Genomic DNA, 24473 nt, shown 5'->3' with positions numbered 1-24473 from the left:
ATTGGTTAAGCAATGCAGTTGGTGTGTTTTAGAAGGGGTTTCTAATTTTCAAATCTCGTTAAGCCCGAGAAGCGTCAAGGGCGAGAACTTTCTGTGCTGACTGTTTGGCTGTGTCTTCACCGAGGGCAGCCCTTTGGAACCCCTGCTGCCCTGCTGCCTGCATTTGTCTGTCTACTGGCTTTGAAAGCGCTGCGCTTTCAACCCGTGCACAATTCCAAAGACAGCTCACTACAAGCAACGCCTGCGAAGGACACGCCCCTTTTTTGACCTCGCCCTCTTCAGGAAGTAGGATCAAAAAGACTTCCATCCGCCCTTGCGGCGTTAAGCCCGAGAAGCGTCAAGGGCGAGAGCTTTCTGTGCTGCCCGTTTGGCTGTTTGCTGTGCCGCTGTCCCGTCTTGCAATAGAACATCATTCATTTATGAACGACGGCTACAGGATTAAGGTATTTCAATCTATACTCATTCTCCTACCTCTGCTGCGAATACTTAACCTCTTTTGACTTGCCTTAAGTGGAGTTCATTAATAAGGGGGGCAAAAATCCCACAAGTCTGTTCATCATCACGCACTGAGGACTGCGGGCTGTTGCCTTTGACTCAGTGTGACTACTTACTCAGTCCCTTTTCATCATCACGCACTGAGGACTGCGGGCTGTTGCCTTTGAGGCAACGTGCTAAAATAGAACAAGGAAAGCTTTCACAAATAACAAAGCCTAATCAAAAGATTGACATTTCTCACTCCCCCTTGGCTATCCTGACCTTGCAAGCACAAGAGAATTTACCACCGGTGTTGCCACACTTGATCGTTAGTAGCTCAAAGGATTTGGTAACTCTTCCCACTGCAACGCCTATAACTAATCTGGCAATCAAAGATCAATCACTGCAAGGTCACATCCAGCTCACTAGCCCAACTTCACCTACAAGAACCATCCTGGTACAAACAAAAGATAGCATGGAAATGCAGCACCTAAATAACACTTCCTCTTATGAACAGAACATCACAACCCATGAGAGTGAGTTGCCTGCCTTTATTTTTCCACCAATTGCTGAGCATTCAAAACATGCTAACTGACACTTCACAAGCTCTTCATTCCACTCTCCCACCCTGGAATACGGATGTTGACTCACAATTCACGCCGGTGATAACACAGCGGGATAAAGCAGCCTTAGCTAAAAGACGATGGCAATCGTTTTACGAAAGTAATCGTCTTTCACGCGATATAGCAAATTCTCCCATAGCTCAACGAAATCCAAAGATAGCCCGTCTCTCTTTGGACATGATCGAGATTGAAGCACTCTTGTCAAACCAGGAAAAGCGTAAAGCAGTTTTTGGCCATTCAAATTATACCTCATTACCGCTGCCAACAATATGTAACCTGGATAGCATGAGGAACTTTGTTCCATCTAACATGGAGCCTCCAAAGCAGAACATCACGTCTCCAATTTTACCATTGATCCAATCTCTCTACTGAAACCAAAGAGATTAAACCTCAGCCTTGTCAGTACAATGCATCCATGCAAGAAACAGACAATATGCCGTATATTCCAACCACTATGCAAGATCTTCAAAATATGTTAATAGCAGTGACATCTCAGACAATACCATTCGTAAAAATGCAAGAATCGTGCGTAGATGCGAGTAAAGATCAGGCAACTTTACTAGCCCTTATCCACGCAAAACAAATCTTTATAGAAGCCTTTGTTCAAAAGATCCAGGATCGCTTGGACCATGAAGCCGAAATGACTCAAATATTTCAATCCTGGTTGTCATTATATTGCCAGAAAAGATCGGGCAGACAACACACAGCTCACTTCGGCTTTAATCACCATGATGTCATCCATGAACTGCCCAAGCAATCCTCTGTCAAATGACTTGGCTCAAAGGCCCCTACAAACCACGAATGATATGGCGATAAAAGGCCAAACTGCCGGAATTGGGGTGGATCGACCTCAAATCCTAGCAGATCATATTCCACCAATCGCAAGTGTATCAGCAAATATTCAACCTCAAATTATGGAACCCAATCCCATTTTAGGAGCTAATACCTACCCCATTGTTTTGCCAACCGCCCCTCATACCAAACTACAAAATAAACCTAAAACAAAAAAAAAAGACAGACTGGATCGAGAGCCTTTCTCCGCAATCTGACAAAACCTAAACCAGTGCCGCCAAAATCAATAACAAAAAACATAATTGGGCCAGCCGTCGTCCCTATACCAACTGATATTGTGGCAGAAACCAGAACCTTACCATCTCAGGGAGCAAACATGCTGGATGAAACCTCAGATGATGTCCAAATTAACGCTCTAATAAACCTATCACAACATCTAGACGCTGACCTAGACATTTCAGAAGAAGCCCAGATACAACCAAGCGAAGCATCACTCATCGTTATGGATGAATATGAACAAACTAAATCCCACCAAGACTCTCAAATGAGTCTAACATTTGAAGATATCTCAAACACATCATTATGGATCGACGAAGTAACCAACCCACGCAATGACTCGGTTCAACCACAGACGCAAAGTAGTCCTCAAAATAAAAATCCATTAACCATCAGACTAACTCAGCCAATTTTTGCTAACCCAAGGAGACCTACACTCTCACGAGCGGTATTACTGAGACGTGTAGAAGCTGATACCCAAGAGCTGATAATGAACAGATCAAATGTTCTACGTTTATTCAGCGCCATACCACAACTATAGAAGATAAGAACGAAAGAGATCCTCACAGTGGATGTAGATGAACAGCATCTGGATCAAATCTATCTACTCCTCAACTCCGCTAACGAAAAAGATCAGATCATGAAAGAAAAAAATAATCTAAACACACTGGGATTTGACATACAATCTGTTGACTCCAAAACAGAAGCGCAGGTGGAATTAACTTTACGGAGGAAAGGTTCTTCAAAGAAACAAGAACATCGGATAGACTACAAACAAAAGACCTTAGAAGATGTAAAATATAATACTCGGGAACGACAGAAACGAGAACAGCACATAGATAGCAAACGCAGGAGCACAGAAGATGTAAAGTACAATACACAGGAATGGCAGATGCAAAATACCCAACAATTTGATCCTAAAATCGGCAATAAATACCCAGATCACACCATGCATCACATACGGAGAGTAATGGAAGGGTCACAATTAACATCAGAAAGTGCTGACTCTTCTTTTAAACCATCATTACAACCTATTAGATCTGAAATTTCATTATGTTCCTGGAACACTCAATGACATAGTCATCTCTTTCGCAAACAGTCATACGATCTTTCGCAGTATGACATCATCTGCATACAGCAATCATGGATCACAACACAGCCAATCTGTGACGGATATAAACTCTGATGGTCCCTGCAATAAAAAACAAAACAGGACGTCCATCTACAGGTCTTTTGACCATTATTAAAATGTCAAACAATATTATAGTCATTGACTCATTCAAAATAAATGACTGGATTCAAATCACGATACTCCAGTCAGTCCAAACCAAAATACCATTAACTCATGACATTTTTGGCATTATCAATACCTATTGGAATCCAATGGCCATTACTGATGAGTTATATATTGACACCTTTTTTACATGTATCGACGATATTACTTTACAATACCCTGTTATTCAAACAATAGAATGTGGAGACCTTAACATACATATTTATGATAGCGGAGGGACTGAACTAAACCAGAACATGTCCCCAAGAGCTCGACGATGGCAGAAAGAAGCATCTACTAGGGGACTCATTAGAGTGCCCTTCCCTGATACCCAAACCAATAAGCCGCTCAATACATGGACTCGTGGCACATCAAATGCCATAATAGATTACATCTATACATCAAACCAAGTTGCATTGAAGATAACACAGAAAAAAAGCATACAAACAAATCATAGTGATCATGCATTAATGATAATTACGTGGGAAATGTACAACCCCCAGAAACCAAAAGTAAATTTACCAGAACTAGTAGTTAATTCGAACCAGACTAGACCGAGGATCTCTCAAAATGCCCTGGTGATATTAGCATACCAAATTACCTCGTCAACAATGACAGACGACAAACGCCTACATTATCCACAACTCTTGCTGCCATTTAAGTTATCCAGAACAACAAATACTCTGAACAAACACTGTCATATACATGCCTATTCAACTATGATAGCAGAAAGGAAAAAAAAACTGAGGAAAGATATTAAGAATATACAACAAACTACACGCAAGGATTATGACCAAATTCGAGTATTAAAACTGCATGAGATCCAACAGAGCACTTCAAGGGCAAAATGATGCAGAACAAATGCTGCATGCTTTAAAAAAATCGCAACACCAGAGATCTGTGGAAACTGTTGTCCCCAGCAACAGATAATCTACCAAAAATGACAACTGATGTTGACTAGCAAGGATGGACTTCACATTTTCAGAAGCTTTACAACATAAACTCTGAATTACACACTAAAGACTACAAAACATCACACCTGGACAGTCACATGGCAACTAGAGTATCTAGAACGAGCCATTACCAACTTGAACCCCTCACGTGCCCTGGGACCGGGCGGCCTCTCAAACCAACTTATTAAAGCCAACAAAACCTTATGGGCACATTTTCCCTCCAACATCTATGAAACTATTAACAAAACCAAGACCATTCCACCTTCTTGGAAGATGGCAATTTTGATACCCATTTATAAAAAGGGAGATGCAAAAGATCCAGCCAATTATAGGCCTATTGCCTTGTTGGACTCCCTAGGAAAAATGTTTGCTACTTCTCTTCTGGACAAATTGAACACCTGGGCCAAAGCAAACAACATACACGCACCAAGACAAACAGGTTTTGTTAAATATATGGGAACCAACATCAACCTACTCCTACTTCACTTGCTGAAGCAAGAGGCCATCCGCAATCAAAGACAAATATATGCAGCATTCATAGATTTGAAGCTCGCCTTTGACCTAGTCAATAGATCACTACTATGGTCGAAATTGCGGAAATGGGGCTGTCCTGATGATATCTTGGAACTGATAAAGTTACTTTATGGGGAAACCTCGATTAGAGTCCGACTGTCAAAAGACGGTACAGTAACTGACTCCATCCCAACTAACAATGGACTCAAACAAGGTTGTCCACTAGCGGCAACGATTTTCAATTTATTTACATCAGACTACGAAACCGAGACAAACTCGCCATTATCAAATCCACCGAAATTAAATGCCACAACCATTGCGTGCCTGATATATGCTGACCATATTGTGTTGTGTTCACAAACTCCAGGAGGCCTCCAATAGCCTTGTTAAACCTAGAAAACTATATTAAGATAAATCGACTTAAAATAAATACACACAAATCCAAAATAATGCTCCTGGCGCCATCCCACAGAACGCAACAGCCAAAACCATTTCTCCTTAATAATCAACCCCTTGAACAAGTAACAGTTAAATACTTGGGGATTTGGATGAATCAATCACCCACTGAATCAAATTGGTCCAGCTATCTATTGGCAAAAGCTTTATCTCTAGCCCGTCAGGGTCGAGTTCTACACTTGAAGTATTGAAGATTCACATTTAAACCAATTATATCATTTTACAGACAAAAAGTCACTGCGATTTTACTTTATGGAAGCGAAGTCATGATTAACATCGACAGATCTATATGGCTGCGGCTGGAAGGCATGTTCTGGCGGAAAGTGCTCTCTTTACCTCAATCGTTTCCAATGGTCCGTATCCGATACGAACTGGCACTTCAGTCTCTCACCTCACTTCAAACATGACGAAAACTAGATCTTTACAGGAAAATCGTCCCTGACTTGTATATTCCAGCGCTACATATTTTCCATCAAAAAGAACTCACAACTCACGCAATTTCCCTACAAACCTGGAAGAATCATATGGAAAATACTACAATAACGGCAGACATATCCATGGAGCAGCTAACTCAACGTCCAGTAAAAGCAAAACAAAAACTTGCGTGCAACGATTGGCTAGCAGCTATCGAAGCCAAAAGACAATTAAAACTTAACCAGGAATGCAAGTTGGACATGCACCCATTAAATGGTCTCCCGTTATATTTACAATGTTTCCCATCTGCCTCTGTCACAGACACTTTCCTACGGTTCCGTTTTCATTTACTACCAACACGAGAACTGCTACAATCCAGGCAACTTCTAACCAAGGGAAATTCCTTCTGTCGGTTCTGTAAACAACAAACAGAACTAGAAACTCTACAGCACATAGTTTCCTTATGTCCAGCACTTGATGAAACCAAATTCCGAATTAGAGACATGCATCTCCCATCTACAATCAAACTCTTACCAGAAGATCGATGGGCGAAATTCCTACACGGTGGCACAAAGAAAGACATTTGTACAATTGTCAGCTTTTTTTAATGTATTATTTGAATCTAATAGAGGAAAGGAAATGGTCTAAGAAAGAGACCTTCTTTCTGTTTTGGAATGTATAAAAGATGAAAGGTTTAAAATTTGAACCATATCATTTTAATAAAAAAAAATAAAAAATCTCGTTTTTGGGTGATTTATCAGCATTGTGTGAGTTGGGATTTATCATTCTGTTTATGATTGTGAACATCTTTCTGGGGCGAGTTGCATTCAGTGTAGTTTGTTTGCCTTTTGAACTTCTGCTTTGTAGTGTTGGAATCTGCCGCTGATGTACTACATTGTCTGGATAATTGCACATTTTCCTCTGTTTCCTCCATACTTGTTGTAGCTTACTGTTTTTCTTAATGGTGTGTAGTTCAGCACTGAACCCTCTTATTGCTTGTTGTGATAAGTGTTTCTGGTGATATTCATACTCTCCCGTCCCCTTTCCGCCATTCTTGTGGGCATCCCCCAACACGGGGACAATACCAGAACCTTTGGCAGCAAAAAATGTGAGCTACCTCTTTAAATTTAGTATAGCGTGTGGTGGCGATGCCCCGGGCATGCGAACACCCCTACGGCGCCTCACCTCAGTCCCTTTTTCCGCACGGACAGTGGTGGCCCTGGAAGCTTGGCACCAACACTTTTTGGCCTTTCCACGTGCTCGCCATTCTTTTCTTTTTCAATTTCTTCTCCTTCCTTCCGTGCCTTGCCTCCCCCAGTGTATGTTGCAGTAGGAGGCTCCATGAGATGCGCATCCTGCGATTGGTTGGTCCCGGCCTCGGACCGCCAGGCACTTTGTGTTGAGTGGTTGGGGCCCGACCATCGCTGGGACGTGAGTGCGCGTGTCTTGCAGTTCTCTCGGTCCTCATTCATTGGAGGGAGATTTTCCACACTTCACCTCCCTGTCATATGATTGACTTTGTGGGTAAGACCATCCGTCACAAGAAGCTAGGTCCTTACTCTTACGTCCCGTCCCCTTTCCTCCATACCACATAGGCATCCCTTCCAAGGGACGGGAGACGGAACATTTTTCACCAGAAAAAACCTTCTTTCCCTTTTAGAGGCACACAGTGGTGCGGCCGAGGGAGCATGCGCTGCCCTGACTCTGCCCTCCGGCGCCACACCTCAGTCCCCTTTTCCTCATAGACAGGAACGGGCCGAATTCACCAGTACTTGGGTTTGGCTTTGCCATGTAATTCCACATGTGGATACTTATTCTCTTGGTCTTTTTGTCTTTTTATCATTCAGGCACTTGGTCCTCAGGTGTCGCGCTCCTCCCCGGCGCAGGTCGACTTCCACAGGGTTCAGCAGGTGTCCATCCTGCAACGGGCTCTTCCCAACTTCAGACCCCCACGCCCTCTGCATACGTTGCTTTGGCCCAGACCACGGTTGACAAGCTTGTTCAGCGTGCGGTTCGCTGTCCTCAAAAGCGCTGAAGAACAGACTAGCCAGGTGGAGGGAGCTCTTCCAGAAATCGCCTCCAGAGGACCTCATGAACTTCGTGAAACATCGAACCAAGGTAGGGCCGATATTCTCTGTCTCACCCCGCAAGGGAGACCCCGTCCCAGGGACTCTCCTGCGTGGGAGAGACCGGTCAGGTCCATCTACCAGCACGTGCACCGAGGCTGCTGCAGCTACCGGCCTCCGGCCTGAGGTATCATTGGATCCTCTCAGTGACAGTGTTGAGGGACCGGAAGGCTCATTCACTGGATCTTCACCTGAGGGGTTCCACGCTTGTACAAACACCATGGCAGAGGGGCTACGCCCTAGTACCAGTAAAAAGTCTGAGGGGGCGCCTAAACGCAGCTCTACCGACCACCGGGTCGAGGGTGTCACACCTACCGGGCCTAGGCCCGAGGAGCAGGGTAGACCTTGTGATCCACACGCAAGCGTCTTGGAGGAGGCCGGTCCCAGCAACACGTTTCATGCACATGGCAGGCAGCTCGACAGTGGCCACCGCGCCAGAGTCACCCGTCCGATGCCATTCCAGGAATTCGCAGACGAACGAGTGTCAAGGTGGGACTGGCCTTAACCAAGTACTTGGCCTACAGCCTACCCCTCTTTTGCGCAGGGCAGCTTTTCTTTGTGTCCATATGGTCAGGGTATGCAGCGGCTCCAGCAGTTCCCTGCTACCCTGTCAGCACCCTCTGCCACCTCCTAAACCAGTGAAGAGGGTTTCTTCGAGAGGTTCCTCAGCCTCATGACGTCACCTCAGGAGGGGGTTATCCTCAAAGACGCCATCAGGGAAGTCCTTTCCGCAATGCTAGCGGCATCACAGACGCCTCTGCCTGCACCCCAGGCCCCAGCGCAGCTGCCTCCTCCGGCACCCCAGCCAACGACTCAGGTGGCTCCGTACCAGCCTCGGTCGCCTCCTCAGTCTCCGGCTGCGGTCCCTGTACCTCAGCCTACGATGCTGCCTACTACTACTACTACTACTACTCCTCCTCCACAGGATCCCCCTGATCCACAGGATACGGATGAGGATGAGGATCTGGACATGCCATCCTCAGCCAGGGCCTTCCACATACGTCTTGCTGGGCTGGCGGAGTATCTGGACCTACCCAAACCCGAGGTCGAGCAACCGGCAGAGGGGGGTTCTGGCAGAAGTGCTCACGCGACGCCCCTCTGCCAAGACAGGGATTCCAATGCAAACTGATGTAGTCTCCTTGGCCAAGGAGGGCTGGCTCAAATCCCACTCGGCCCAGCCGGTCAATCGACGCCTGGATGCCAAGTACAGGCAGGTGAAGGGGGATACACTTTTGCTCTCGGCCCATCCTCAGCCACACTCCTCGGTGATCTCTGCGGCATCACTATACTCCAAGCCTCAGTCGTCCTCAGCCGCCTCCTCTGCGGCACTGCTAGGCTTTGGCTTTTACTCAAGGATTTTTGCCATTCAGAAGAACTAGGCAGGCCTGAGAGTTGTGCTGGACCTTTCCACCCTCAACCTCTCTTTACCCCAGCTCAAATTCAAGATGGTTACGCCAGCTTATAGCTGAGACATTGGACACGGAAGACTGGATGTGCTCCCTGGACCTGAAGGACACGTAGCTACACGTCCCGATTTGGCAGCCTCATCGTTCTTTCCTACGGTTCAGGATCATGAGCTACCATTTTCAATACAAGGTCCTTCCTTTTAGCCTCAACTCTGCACCCAGGGTCTTCACCAAGCTCATGAATGCGGTGGCGGCCCTCCTCAGAGTGCATGGCCTCCACATCTACCCATACCTCAACGACTGGCTCGTCAGGGCTACATCTCCGGAAGCGGTTCACCACTCTTCCCATGCCCTTATGAACACACTGCACGATCTGGACGTCTCGCTCAATCTCAAGAAGTTGCAGCTGCATCCCACGCAGACTCTGACATTCTTGGGCCTCATCTGGTACACATGCTCCGAGAAGGTATTTCCTTCGAAGGACAAAATCTCGGCCATCAAGAAGGCCACCACCCACTTCCTCAGCAGCGAAGTGACCTCGGCATGGTGGTACCAACATCTCCTGGGTCTGTTGGCAGCAGTCCTATTAGCCGTCCCGCACACAAGACTAAGGATGAGGAGGATTCAGCTGCACTTCACAGCCTCATGGAACCATGAGCTGGGCTCTCAATCTGAGATGATCAACGTTCCTCCATCTCTCCACCCGAACTTGGTGGTCCAGAGACTGCAGCCTACGGAAGGGCAAGCCCTTCGGGCCGCCCACTCCGCAGGCCACCGTCACCATGGATTCCTCGCTCGAGGGCTTGGGAGCCACCCTGGACGATTTCCCGGTCCATGGCACCTGGACTCGACAGGAGCAGGAATACCACATCAATGGGCTAGAGCTGAACGCCATCTGGCTTGCGCCCAGGGCATTCCTACCACTTCTCAGGGGCAAGGTTGTCCTCATCCAGACAGACAACTCGACCAGCATGTACTACGTCAACAAGCAGGCACCAGATTCCCCCCCCTTCTGTGCAGACTGTCAATCAGCATGTGGGAGTGGGCCCTGGAAAACATCTACCTCACGGCAGACCACCCCTTCGGCGAATCCAACTTGGAAGCGAACAGGCTCAGCAAGCTGGGAGCGGATAATTACAATTGCCAGCTAAACTACCTCGTTATTCAGATCTTCAACAAGTGGGGTCACCCCCAGGTGCATCTCTTTGCCACCTGGCACAACAAGAAGTGCCCCCAGTTTGCATCCTGTCAGGGACAAGGCCCCGGCTCCCTGGCCGACGCATTTCACCTCCAGTGGACCGGCATGAAGGCCTATGCCTTTCCGCCTATGCCGCGGATTCAGAGTAATTTGCAAAATCAAGGAGTCTCGCCAACTCCTCATCATTGTAATAGCTCCATGGTGGACGGCCAGGCCATGGTTTTCAGAGCTGCTCAGTCTGAGTTTCCCCCGATTCACCTCCTGAAGGGCCCAGCGCATCTTCTGGCACAGCAGGGGCGCAGAGTCATCCACCCAGCGCCACAGAAACTAGCCCTCAGTGCGTTACCTGAGCAGGTAACGCTGCGGCACCTCAGCCTCTCAAGGGCCAATCTGGAGATCATACAGGGTGCTAGAAGCAAGGCTACCAGGGCCCAGTACAAAAGCAAATGGACCAGATTCTGCCACTGGGCACACTCCAAGGAAATCGATAACACTGTTGTGCACCTTGGACGACGTGCTCTCCTTCTCGGCGCACCTAGCCCACCCCTGCTTGCAGGTGGACACCTGCCGTACATACGTCGCAGCCATCGGAACATACAGGGACTCGGAGGAAGGCATCTTCTCCTCCTCCAATCCTATTGTCAAACATCTGACGGGACTTGCAAGGCTCTACCCGCCCGTCAAGAGTCTGCACCCTGTGTGGGACCTTAACATATAGTCTTGGGCGCCCTGGCGCACAAACTGTTCGAGCCAATGGTGTTCGCGGACATCAGGCTGGTCACCATTAAGTGAGCCTTACTAGTCGGCCTTACCACAGCTCGTAGAGTCAGCGAAATCCAGGCGATGGTCTCCTCGGAACCATACACTACCTTTCACAAGGACAAAGTTGTCCTGCGGACACATCCAGCATTTCTGCCCAAGGTGCCATCTGCTTTCCACTTGAATGAGGAAATAGTCCTTCCTATGTTTTTTTTCCCCGATCCCAAGGACGAAGCACAGAGAGTGTTGCACTTCCTGGATTTCAGGCGTGCCCTGAAATTCTACTTGAACAGGACCAAAGGCTTCTGCAAATCGGACGCCCTGTTTGTCACTTTCGGCGACTCAAGACCAGGCGATCATGCCTCCAATGCTTCCATATCCCGCTGGATGGTCTCCACCATCAAAGAAGCGTATGAGGGCCAGCACAAGCAATTCCGGCCAACATGCATGCCCTCGCAGTCAAGGCCAAGGTAACTGCCATTGCATTCCAGCGCCATGTCCCTTGGCAAGTCATAAGCAGGGCGGCCACTTGGGCCACTCCCTTGGCTTTCTGCAAGCATTACTGTTTGGGTGCCGGCTCTAGATCTGATGCGGCTTTCGGACAGGCGGTTCTCGGGAACCTTTTTGCTCAAGGAGGGTCTCCTATCCACCCTGGGGATACATTCAGTTGTAATCGCCCATGCAGTATGCAGGAAAGGGGCTTGGATGGAAGAGTTATTATAAGTTACTCACCGTAGTGACTAACGTACTCTTGGTCCTTGGTCCCCTTTCCTCCATACGTCCCACCAACCTCCCTCTAATAATACTGCTATCTTTAGGCAATGTTAAATCTATTGTCGACGCGTCAATGAGGACTGAGGTGTGGTGCCGGAGGGCGGAGTCAGGGCAGCGCATGCTCCCTGAGCCACACCCCTGTGCACCTCTAAATTTAAAGGGGAAGAAGGTTTCTTTCTGGTGAAAAGCGAAGGGACGCCCATGCAGTATGGAGGAAAGGGGACTACGTTAGTCACTACGGTGAGTAACTTATCATTTATTCTCGAAGGCACCCCAACCTGGAGACTCCTTCCCATGGCCTCTGGCTGGGATCGCTCCCCCGGCTCTACCACCAGTGGTAGGCTCGAGGCCAGCAAGGCTACCAGCTCCCTTGCTGAGGAGCCCAGGAGTTCTTCAAGGCCAGCCACAGAGGGGTGCTTCAGCTTTGCTTCTTCTGCACCGGGGCTGCAAGGTACTTTTGAGGTTCAGTTCCAGGTGCAAGCCTGAGGCCCTGTCCCATACGTCTACCAGCCTGGCGGCTGAGGGCAAAATGCCTCCCGGAGCTCACTCCGAATTCTTAGCACAGGGGAACAAATCAACTTCCAGCCTGCTGGCTGAGAGCCCTAGTCTTACCGGAGCCCTCTGAGGTTGGCGCTTCTGCTTAAGGGTCAGGGCACAAACAGTACTCGGCTATGTCTGACTCAGCACGGGGTTTAGGGCCTATGTGCCCTCCCTCCCAGGGTGGCCATCTTGGCTTCTGACATTGGGCCCCCGGCAGCACCATCACCCTCAGAAACGGCGGCGCAGGGTGGTTTCAGTCCTCTTCCTTCGGGGAGCAGTTCCAGGCCTCAGGGGTTGGGCACATGGTCCCCACAGGGTACCTCTGCATATTGAGCTTGACGGAAGGCCCTGTGCGTCAGAGGGCCATACTCCTTCCTCACGCGAACCGGCGGCCTGCGAGGACCTTTTTTTTGAGCGCTTTCTTCTGTTTGTGCTAATCAGATGGCGGGATTGCTCAGGGAGCTCATCAAAGAGGTGGTCCTCCAGGTGTTGCCTCCAAGGCCTCCTTTGGGCCCCCCACCAGTTCCACCAGGGGTTCTGGTACCACAGCCCATGGCAGTTCCGCCCCCCCCCTTCTCCTGCGCAACCTTTTCCGCGTGCGGTTCAAGGGGGGGGTCCTCCGTCTCTGCTGCAGCAGAACCCAGAATCCCCTCTGCCTGATGTAAACAGGGATTCGGGGGCAATGACGACGCATAGGAGCCTTCCGCATCTGTTAAAGCATTTCATGACGGTCTACAGGGCTTGGCAGAGTTTTTAGGCGTGCCTCACCCTGGACATGCCCCCCAAGAGCCAGGTGTGCTGGCGGTAGTTTTGGCCTTGTGCGCCATGGGCCACTCGGGCATTCCTCTGCAAAAAGATGTCCTATCATTGGCCAGGAAGGCTTGGGCCTCGACTGAGCTCTCAGATCAACAAGAAGCTGGATGGCCGCTTTTGGCTCCTGGAGGGGGAGGAATCCTCCTAGCGTCCCACTCTCAGCCCCACTCTTCATTCATTGCGGCTGCATATTTATATTCAAAGTCTTCTTAATTTTCTGCAGACAGTGCCACCTCCAACTGCTTGTCTAAAAAGGACAAGGCACTCTAGTCTTTTGGCAGGAGATGTTATCTCAACGCTGGTTTTCATCTACGCCAAGCTAACACAGACTCTGTCCTTACTGCTTTAAACCAGAAATGGTGGCAGTGAGATTGGGGACTTTCTTACATGATTTACGCCTGGAGAGTCAGGCCTCCTTCAATATGGGTCTAGGAGAGGCATGCGGTTGCAAATGCTCTTATGGAGTCCCGATCTCCCATATCAACACAACTAGCCGGGCCCTCTGCTTGGGCGTCGAGATGAAGTGGACAGCTGGGATGCACGCAACAGTTTTCCTTGGATATGCAGGATAGGATCCTCAAACTCCCTTTCTAGGGAGCTGTTCTGTTCCACTTGTCAACAGATGACTAAATAACAAAACAAAGATGTCTACCCAGACTGCAAAGTCATTGGCGAGCCTAACGAAGCCGGGAAATGCTTTCCACAGAGTTAGGGCATGTCGTTCTTCAAGCTGTGCTCCTTCGGCACCTTCAAGGAGTTTTGCGACTGTAGCATTTGCAAACCAGACAAGTCACCTTTGCAAGCATAGGAGGAAGCAGCAAAGGACCTTGCTGTGCTGTTTTTTAAACCCACTCCTCCACTCCTGCCTCTAACGCAAAAAGCAATGACATTTTGGTCAGGAACCACAATTCGCCTGTGGAAGGTATTCCAGGAAGTTTGCGCTGCCTAAGAACAACCAGGTGGGCCTGAGGGTAGTCCTGGACCTTTCGCTACTCAACTTGTCTTTACCCCTCGAATGCTTCAAGATGATCACCCCTGTTCGCATAGTGGAGTCACTGTGCACAGGGGACTGGATGTGTACCTTAGACCTCAAAGATGCGTTCCTAAACGTCCCCATCTTCCAACCGCACCAGAATTCCTGCAGTGCATGATTTACGCACCACTTCCAATACAGAGTGCTGCCGTTCAGCCTCAGTTCGGCACCTCGTGTCTTCACTTGGAGGGCCACCACCTATACCCTTATCTGGACGATTGGTTGGTGAGGGCCAGTTCTACCTAGGGGGCCCTTCATTCCGGCTAGCGGATGTACTTCACCAACTGGGGTTTTTCTGTCAACCTCGCCCAAGATCTTGTGTTTCTTTGAATCAGGTGGGACACGGCTGTGCAGAGGGTTTTCCCCTTGGCCGACAGGCTATTGTCCCTCACGAGGGCAGTTTGCCACTTTCTGGCCAATTCGACTAGCTCAGCGTGGTGGTTCCAACACCTGTGCGGTATCATGGCTTCATACGTGTCTAGGTGCGGCACGCCAGACTCAAGATTTGTATTTATTGATTTATAAAGCGCCTTACGCCAAAGCGCTGTACATGGAACAACATGATACATAGAACATAAACAAGATGAGACGCCTCCAGCTCCATCGGGCGTCCAATTGGGTCCAGGAAACTGGGGGGCCGTCAGACAGGCTGCAGATTCCCCCAGCCTTCTTCCGGAATTGTCACTGGTGGCTCCTAGACAGCAGTGTAGCAGTGGGAGCCCCCTTCTCTCAGCCAGAGCCAACCATGGGGGTGACAAGAGTCCTTCCTCCTGGGCCAGGGGGAGCAACTATGGACGGCTACTCGCTTAATGGTTCATGGTCAGAGGCCCTCCTTCATATCAATCTTTTCGAGCTCAGAGCAGTGGGCCTGGCTTTCAAGGCTTTCTTGCCTATCATCATGGGCAAGGCGGTTCTGGTCAGGATTGACAATTTGACAACAATGTTCTACTTGAACAAACAGGGGGGGACATGGTGTCCCCTCCTTTGCATGGAAGCGGTGTCCATCTGGGAGTGTGCATTGTCGGAGGGGATCTGGATATCCATGGGTCATCTCCCAGGTGACAGAAATGCAGGGATGGGCACGCTCTGCTGCTTGGGGTACAACACCTATGAGTGGGAATGACACACCAACTCCTTGTTACCTCTCTTGGACTTATTCGCATCCCCTCCGAACTCCAAATGCCCCCTCTTTGCATCATGGGAGGCCAGGCCAGGGGTCACTGGGGGATGTGTTCCTCCTCCTCCGTTGCTCCAGTGGAACCTCTGCAAATTTCAGGCCTCTGTGGGCAGTAGCCTTATCCTGACCCCCTCAACCCCACTGGCCGTCGAGGGGGTGGTTATCGGACCTCCTCCAACTCCGGTCACTGGGTCCGGCCCATCTTCTGATCCCCAGCAGGGACTTCCTCACTCAGCAGCACAAAGCGGTGGAACACCCAGACCCGGCCAAACTGGCACTCTCTGCCAGGCTCCTGATCAGCTGAAATGTCGTCCTTTGCTGTTCTCTGAAATAATGGGGGATCATACAGGAGGCCAGGAGGCTGTCCACTCGCTCTCAGTACACGAGTGTGTGGACCAGGTTCTGCCACTGAGCACAAGTAGAGGGCATTGACCTCCCCCTCTCCTGCTCCCTGGATGATGTGGTGTTTTTTCTGCACACCTGGCCCTCGCAGGGATCCAGGTAGATGCTTGCCGGCCATCAGGGTGTTCAAAAGCTCGCCGGATCATACTTTTTCTGTGACCAACCTGGTGGTTAAGGCCCACCTCAAGGGCTTACCAAACTGTTCCTACCCGTGCATAGGCCCTATCCCATCTGGGACCTAAATGTGGTTCTTGCCGCCTTACAGCATAAACATTTTGAACCCATGGTGTTGGAAGACATCAGGTGGGGTTACACTCAAAGCGGTTTTGCTGGTGGCTCTCACCTCTGCACGTAGAGTCAGTGAACTGCAGGCGCTGTCGTCGTGTGAACCCTTCACTACTTTCCACAGCGACAAGGTAATCTTGCTCACACATCCAAACTTTTTGCCCAAGGTGCTCTCACCATTCCACTTAAACCAGGAAATATGCTTGCCTGTGTTCTTCCCAAATCTACAGTCAAAGGCTGAGAGGGTGTGGCACTCCCTGGATCTGTGGAGGCTGCTCAAGTTCTATCTCTGCCGGACAAGATCTTTCCAGACGTCGGAAACGCTGTTTGTCACATTTAGGGGCGTGGCACCCAGACCTACAAGGCCTCCATCGCCCATTGGATGGTCCAGACAGTTTCAGAAGCTTATGTGGCCAGTGGTGCCCGTGGGAATCCATGCTCATGCGGTCTGGGCTACTGGGGTCACCTTTCAGAAGCATGCTTCTTGGGAAGTCATTAGTAAGGCGGCTATGTGGGCCACTCCATCTGCTTTCTGTAAACACTATTCTCTGGATACCAGTGCCAGGCACGAGGCAGAGTTTGGTCAGGCGGTTCCGGGGAACCTTTTTGCTTCGAAGTATGAGGCATGTGGTCACAGCTCCACGCAATTGTCATGTTTTGGTGTCATTGTCCTTAGTCTCCTTGCCTCCGTACGTCCCACCCACTGTCCCCCGCTAGTATGCCAGGGGCTAAAATTATCAGTACAGCCAGGTTTACAATCATCCGATATGTAATGGGCGGACTGAAGTGAGGCACCCTGAGGTGAGGAGGGCGGGGCCTTCGGGGAGTTCCTACACCCGGGGCAGCGCCCTGTCTGCGTACTAAATTTAAAGCGGTAGCTCACATTTTTCGCTGCTAAAGGTTCTGGTACTGTCTCCATTCTGGCGACGCACACAAGGATGGAGGGAAGGGGACGAAGGACGATGAGTACTCTAGTCACTACAGTGAGTAACTTCAATTTCTTCTATGTCAATACGGAGGAAAGACTGGCATCTTATCTATACTCTGTTGACCTAGTAGAAAGTGGCGTTTCTGCTGTGTTCATAGTTCAATATTTTTATCGAATAGCATAATGCTGGTTTGCTCTCGCTGCAGTGGATATGCACTCCCCTGAGATGTGTTACCTCTAAAGGGACTCAGTAACTGCTTCTTACAAACTCACAATCTGGGCGAATGGTACAAATATGAAGAACCTTCAAATGTAAGTGATTTGGATTTTGTACACTAATCAATCGCCTTTGCCTACTTTAGCATCAAAATACAGGTGTTACTAGATAACTGTCTTTCCTTTAGATCTGTGTTTATTGATTTAGCAAGCATATTTAAGCAGAGAAAGAGGTGAACACTCTTTAAGCATTTTTACATGCTGCATTACATGGTATGTTATTAATCAATTTAGTTGGTTCACTCAAGTCCTCGTGGCTGCGTATGCATGCCACACATACATGGTGCTACAGGCATGCTTACATCTATAAAAATGTTTTTACATCAAAACCATGAAAAACAGTTGTAGTTGACAATGTAAGATGAGTTTATTTGAAGTGGGGAAAACTCACGGGGCCACATTTGTTTCATTAACATTATTTTGTATGTTTAGGTTGGCATTACACTGTTTACTGTATCTCACCGAAAGTCCCTTTGGAAGCATCATGAGGTATGGATTCCATCCGTTTGTTTTGTGGCAAATTAGCACAATATAAATATTTTCTGTTGTGGTTAGATTTAATACTCTTCAGTGTTTGAGATCATATTGTCGTATTATGTGTTTGTGTGTGGTATGCGTTTGATCAAATATGGTTGTGAAATAAAGATAATTTACAATGTTCTTCTTTTTAAATGTTTGTTTGCAATTTTTGCACATTCCCGGCATTTATGTTTACCGAGGTTATTGCATTTCTGCTTAGATTCATTATCTATTTAACATTATACAAAGATATGTTGCAAAAATGGCACTATTCACATTCTGCACAGTTAAACGTTCAAGACAATAATATATTAGACCTAGTAGAACTGGATCTATGTGATCACTGTTCAGCTGAAAATGTCAACCAATAAAAGGCTGAATACAAAAACGGCAAAACGCAGTGATCGCATACATTACTTTTGCCTGCACCCCACATACGTGCTTCACCTTTCTCTCCTTATATACCTTTTGGCGGCACACTTCTGTGTGTGCCACCAACTCTTTTCTATCCTTGCTGTGTCAGTTCCCTTCCAATAACGTGGACCGTAACTGCTGCCCCAGGGTCCTTTTTCCTCCTTTTTTTTAATTTGTATTTTATTGTCCCCCTCTATCCATGTAATGGAAGATGGGGTCACTCCCCTGCCCCTTAGTTGGTGTAACAGGATTTGGGATTTTTTTTACCACTGAATGCGCAGTGATTGCGCATTCAGCATTTATTAGTTAGCATTTTGGGCCGATGACGTAAAATGTATTGTTTATTTGTATGGCGCACCAAACTCAAAGGTAACTGGGCGCAAGAGATACAAGATTACTTTAGGCTTGAGTTACAGAGTATAAGAATTCACAGGACAGGTAAAAGTGGCAACGTGTGTGATGCATAGAGAAGTGGTGAGTACAAAAATTCAGTCAGAAGAGTAGTCAGCAAGTAGTAGTTATGTTACATCATACCATGTACAATGATGGAATGCAGCAAAGTGAAATATAGTTCGTTCTCAACCAATTCACAGTATTGCGTCTGAAACTGAGGTAGGATTGTTCCTCTCTAAGTGCAAGTCTGAGTGTGTTCCATGTCTGCTACCTCCCGATGTTGTTAGATTAAATCTGGGTATGTTAAGGCAGAAGGCGTTAACAGTTCTGGAAGGGCGGTTGGAGGTTTTCCTGACTATTCTCTCGGTTAGATATAATGATGCAGCTTTGTTGAGGCATTTAAAAGTAAGTGAAACGGTTTTAAGCAGGATTCTGTCATTGATCGTCGGGCAGCGATTTTGTCTCCTTAGCTCAGATATATGCTCTCTGTTTGGAATATTTAGCGCAGTTCTAAGAGCATTATTCTGTAGGATTTGAAATTTATTCAAGATGTACTTACTAGCACCCATGGATAGGGCATTGCAGTAATCCAATTCCGAGAGTATGAGGGCTTTGGCTAGGGTAATGCAACTTGTTTGGAGAGGAATGATCTGCAGGCCCTAATTAATTTACACGTATAGGCTATTGCTGATGCCATTTTTACTCAAGGTTAATGTAGAGTCCAGGTAGAAACCTAGAGTTTTTACTTTCTTTACGACCTTGATAGTATTTCCATCAATGTTGAAGGCAGAATAGTTGGTGTTGAGTTTTTTTCAGGTTGGCATTCATTCCAAGAGTCAGGAGTTCGGTTTTGTCGTCATTCATGAAGAGGCCATAGGTTGCCATCCATGCCTGAATGAGAAGGCAGATTTTATTCACAAGAACTGTGTCCTTATGGTAATCACCCGAAAGGGGTATGAGGATCTGGGTGTCATCTGCATAATTAGTGTAGATGATAACCAGACTTTCCAATTTGTCGAATAACGGCTTTGTGAATATATTGTACATTGTTGGCGAGACGCGTGAACCTTGTGGTTTGCCACAGGTTGTCTGGATAGGGTCTGCTGATACTGATGCGGAGAAGACTCTCATAGTCCTGTTATTTAAGAAGGATTGGACCCATGCTATTGCGTCCTTAGAGAAGTGAGCCGCCGAGGCAAGTTGTCTACACAAAACGTCACGGTCCACAAAGTCAAAGGTGGCTGACAAGTCAAGGAGGAATAGCAAGGCGGTTTTCCCTTTGTCCTGTCCTTAAGCTCATCAATTTGTGTTTTTAAGTCAATTGGTGCCGTTTCAGTGCCATGTTGTGGCCTGAAGCCTGATTGGCGGACACCTAGAAGATGGTTAGTTTTGAGGTACTTCAGGTATTTGATGATGCACTACTTTGGCAAGTATTTTAAGTAGAAAGGGCACTGTTGTAATTGGTTGGAATGGTAGGGTCCAGTGTTTTAAAAAAAAATGTTTTAGCAAAGATAAGACCCATGACTCTTAAGTTACTTGGGACAATATTTGTTGAGAAGGAGGCATTGATTAGTTTGGAAATGAATGGTGCAAGGTCTCTAGCTGCATCTTTGATTATCTGGGCAGGGCAGTTGTCGCCTGGCACCTTGACGGTTTCAAGGAGGAGATCATTTTTTCAACTTCAAGAGTGGAGACTTTGGAAAAATTGAATTGATCTAATGTATTGGTCAATTAATTAGGAATGGTGACTTGTGTGTCCTGGCTAGGTAAGGTTAATCTCTTGTCAGTAATCTTATTTTGAAGGAGTACTATTTTATTTGCTAAGGCATGCTGTATGTTTGTACACCAGAGTTTGTCCTTTGCAACGTTGTCTATCAGAGGAATGGGAGCTTCCATTTCTCATAGGATTGTAAATAATTCCTTGGTATTGGAACTTGCTTTAGTAATCCTATCATTGTATAGGGTTTTTTTTCCGTACAGATTATTTCTTTTTTATAGTTGTCAGCGAAGTTAATCAGGTTAGTCTTGTTTTCTTCGGATGGGGTGTGTCGCCATCTGGCTTCCAGTTTTCTTCTTTCTAATATAAGGGCTTTTAGTTGTGGTGTAAACCAGGCATTCAAGTGCACCCTATGTTTACTTTTACACATTTTGATCGGCGCGATGATGTCTAGAGCATTAAACCTAGTACTATTGTAAGCTTCGACTAGAATGTTCGGGTCAGAAGGGCTCAGGAGTGAGTTCATGGAAGGGAGGATATGAGGTAGTATCCTGTCTGCCGTGATATTTCTTTTATTCCTTGTAGGGATAGGTGGAGCTCTATCTTTTTCTGAGGACACTCGCCTATTTATTGCTAAAGTGAAGGCAATCAGGAGGTGGTCTGTCCAAGGTTGTGGTGTGATAGATTTGTCACAGTTCATGTGGGCCACCCGGTCTAACGTTCAACCTTGGACGTGGGTCTGCTGAGACACTCTTTGGATGAGTCCCTGTTCTCAGAGAATGTTGGATATTGTCTGAGCATTTTTGTCAGCAGGATCGTTAAATCCAAGGTTAAAGTCTCTCAGCAGTAGTACTTGTGAAGAGTCTTTGGTATTGTTTGAGAAAATGCAAGAGATGTCCTCCTCAAAGGTGCCAATGGGTCCTGGAGGTCTATTTACTAGGTAGATAGTTAAGGTGCAGGAGTTGGAGATGGGTACTTTGGCTGTGAGTATTTCACATGATTTAATTGAAGGTGAAGGAGCTAATCTAATTGCTAGATTTGATTTAGCAATGAGGGCGATACCGCCTCCTCTGGCGTCTAGTCTGTCTGCTCTAAGAATCTGGTAGTTTTCAGGGACTGCTAAAGCAAGGGCTGGACCATTTTACAATATTCAATACCTGAAAGAAAGAGATCACCTATTTCTAAACCTCAGCACTGACAAACTTCCACACACCAGGACATATTACTGAAAAAACAACTTTAACCGTTTTTCCAAACCATCCACTGCAGCAAAATCTCAGTTATCTGTGGTAGGTGAAGAGAAGGAGGCGGACAAAGTGGTGGCATTTCAATAATACAAACAGACCCCATGAACTGACATCTAGCCAGTGTTAAAACCCATATCGATTTGGCCAGAACGGGCAGTGTTATGTGCCCAACCACTTGTTATTGGTTACATTTCTCTATTCTCTTATTTCCTCCTGGCTCTCCCTCGTTTTCGCCTCATTTTTACCTTAGACTTGCCAACACTGTTTGTCAGGAATGCCTTGGGAGCCAATTATATTTTTTTCCATCTGATTTTTTTTTTTCCCTTTCTTCAAGATACCTGGACTGTACATTCTCTAAATTCACCTACATTCATTTGCATATGTATTTACTTGTATACATCCCAATAGGAAATTCACTTTATTTATAATTTTAATACACCTTTCTTTATTTCATACAGGTGTTTGTCTTCCAATAAAAATATTCTTATTTCTCCAGTATGGGGTCTGGCCTGGATTCACATGCTCATGAATATTCCCCATCATCAGGCTGGGAATCCTCGGTAAAGAAAAAAATCAGTATCAGTTTTGTTTCTGATCTGTCTTTCTTAGTAGTAACCAATCACTGACCTCTTGGTCATACTGCCCCCAGCCAATGACTGCCCTCTCCCTAAGCCCCTCCCCTGGCAGCCATCCTCAGATTTGTACCGCACGTTCAAGTGTTGGGAGTCCTGGTGCTTTAGCTCTCGAGCTATTACTGCATTTTCACGCTTTTTCAGGAGATTTTCAAATTTTTTCGGTTTAATCGAGCCTCAAGCTCCACCGTTTCTACTTCCGATAACGGGGACCAGTTTCGGAGTTCTTCTACGCCCCTCAAGGGTGAAGTTTTCGTTGAGTTACGCTTCTTGGAGGATTCCAGAAGATCTGAGGCCTACCTCAGCGGACATAGCCCAGGACAAGGGAAGCTTGACGCCCGGATCCAAGCTGTTCAGGAGCTGCCCAGGATGTGGATTGCAAAATGTTTTCAAGGACGAGCATTCGAGATGTCTCTACTGCCTTCATGATGACAAGACGCACGTGGAGAAGGACTGTGCGTTCTGCAAGAACCTTTCGGAACGGACCAAGCAAGATCGTCGTTCCCGCCTCGCCGCCTGGCTGGAGAAGTGCACAGCAGGTGAGAAGGCGAAGAAAAAGTCTGAGCGGTCTTCTAAGTCCTGTGAGGGCGCCCCGGCGACTGGGGCCCAACAGAAGGCCAAGCACCGTGAGTCCGCGGGCACCGGGAGCACTGAAAGGTTGGGCTCTTTGGCTGCCAAGCAGGGCGAGACTTCCCCGGCACGATCAACCACGAGCCAGCGCTCTTGTTCGGGGAAGAGGAAGTCCGAGAACCCAGGTAAGCTTCTGGAGAGGCCCCGGTCGATCTCGAAGGGAGCCGAGGGGGAGTGAGGCGATGACCCTCCCCCCAAAGCAAAGGCCCAGGACGCACCTAAGGTGGTGAGGGCCTTGATCCAACTGGCAAAGGCCTCCATCAAGGTTGTCGCAGCGGCCCTGGCGAAGCCGGCAGAGACTACACCAGTGGAGGCGGCCTCGGGACCCAGAGTTTCCCTGCCACCGTGGAGGGAATCCTCTTTCCAGCCCATCGTTAAGGCCCCGTTGGAAAAAGAGGGGGGGGGGCGGTGGCCATTACGGACTCGGATTCAGCCTCCGAGGAGGATCTGGTGGAAACCGTCAAAGGCCTCAACGAGAGGTTCGAGAAGGTTTGATCCCAGGGGAAGGATCCTGCTGATGTGATCGAAGATAGCAACGATGGCGACGATGAGGGCCCAGTGGAGCAGCCATCCCGCCCGTCGCAGCCATTGCCCGAGCCCCAGGATAGCTTGGCGGCCATTTTGTTGGCGATCCAATCCTTATGTACTGAGATAAGGACGAGGTTACCACAGACCCCGACGGAAGACCCAGAACCTGGACCGTCGGGAAGCCCTCTGGACAAGCGGAGGAGAGTCCACCCCGCACCGCCATTCGTGCCCACAAGGCCTGTGGACCCCTCATCCCCCTCGCCGGACCCTCGGGATGATACGGCGACGGATACAGGGACGGACGACGACGGTGGCGATGATACAACGGACATTCCTTCATCAACCCCCTCCGCCCCCCGTCGGGCCTCTCTGCCCGACGAAATTGGCTCTTTCCACGCCATGATAGTCAGGGCATCCAAGCTCTTCCAGCTCTGCCCTGAGGAACAGAAAAAGGAAGGCTTTCTTTACCAACGACGGGAGGCCAAGAGAAAGACGGTCCTCGCTGTACCGTTGCTCAACGACATCTGGGACGAAGGGCTGGCTATCCTGAAGAACCCTTCCACGACACCCGCCAAAAGAGACGGGTACGAGAAGAAGTACCGGGCCCCCGACGCCGCCTCCTTGTGCCTCAGGGCCCAGCCTACGCCAGATTCGGTCATCTCGGCAGCGGCCAAGAAGAAAGCGGCGGGTGCAGCGGCTTCAACTTCCACTTCCCCGCCGGACAGCGACGACGAGTCATCTCGTTGGCAGCAACGACGATTAAGGCGGCCAATGGCTTAGCGATTGTGGCCCATTACGACAGGGAGCTCTGGTTCAAGATAGCTCCCCTGCTAGACTTCCTACCAGACGACAAGAGGGCAGAGGCCCTACAGATTCTGCAGGAAGGTGAGGTGGCGTCGGAT

General features: G+C 48.2%; 1 protein-coding gene across 2 annotated transcripts in view; it reads left to right on the top strand.

Moving 5' to 3' along the window:
- ABCD3 (ATP binding cassette subfamily D member 3) overlaps positions 1–24473 on the top strand; it is a 949084-nt gene that overhangs the window by 907170 nt on the left and 17441 nt on the right. For both annotated transcript variants that reach the window (XM_069641211.1, XM_069641209.1), the window contains one exon: positions 17924–17980. In XM_069641211.1, coding sequence (XP_069497312.1) covers positions 17924–17980 — 57 coding nt within the window. The remainder of the gene's footprint in view (positions 1–17923; positions 17981–24473) is intronic.

This window comes from Ambystoma mexicanum, chromosome 1q (assembly GCF_040938575.1).
Source record: "Ambystoma mexicanum isolate Mex_15411 chromosome 1q, UKY_AmexF1_1, whole genome shotgun sequence".
NCBI lineage: Eukaryota > Metazoa > Chordata > Amphibia > Caudata > Ambystomatidae > Ambystoma > Ambystoma mexicanum.
The sequence above is the reverse complement of the archived record's forward strand: the minus strand, read 5'-3'. Positions and strand labels throughout refer to the sequence as shown.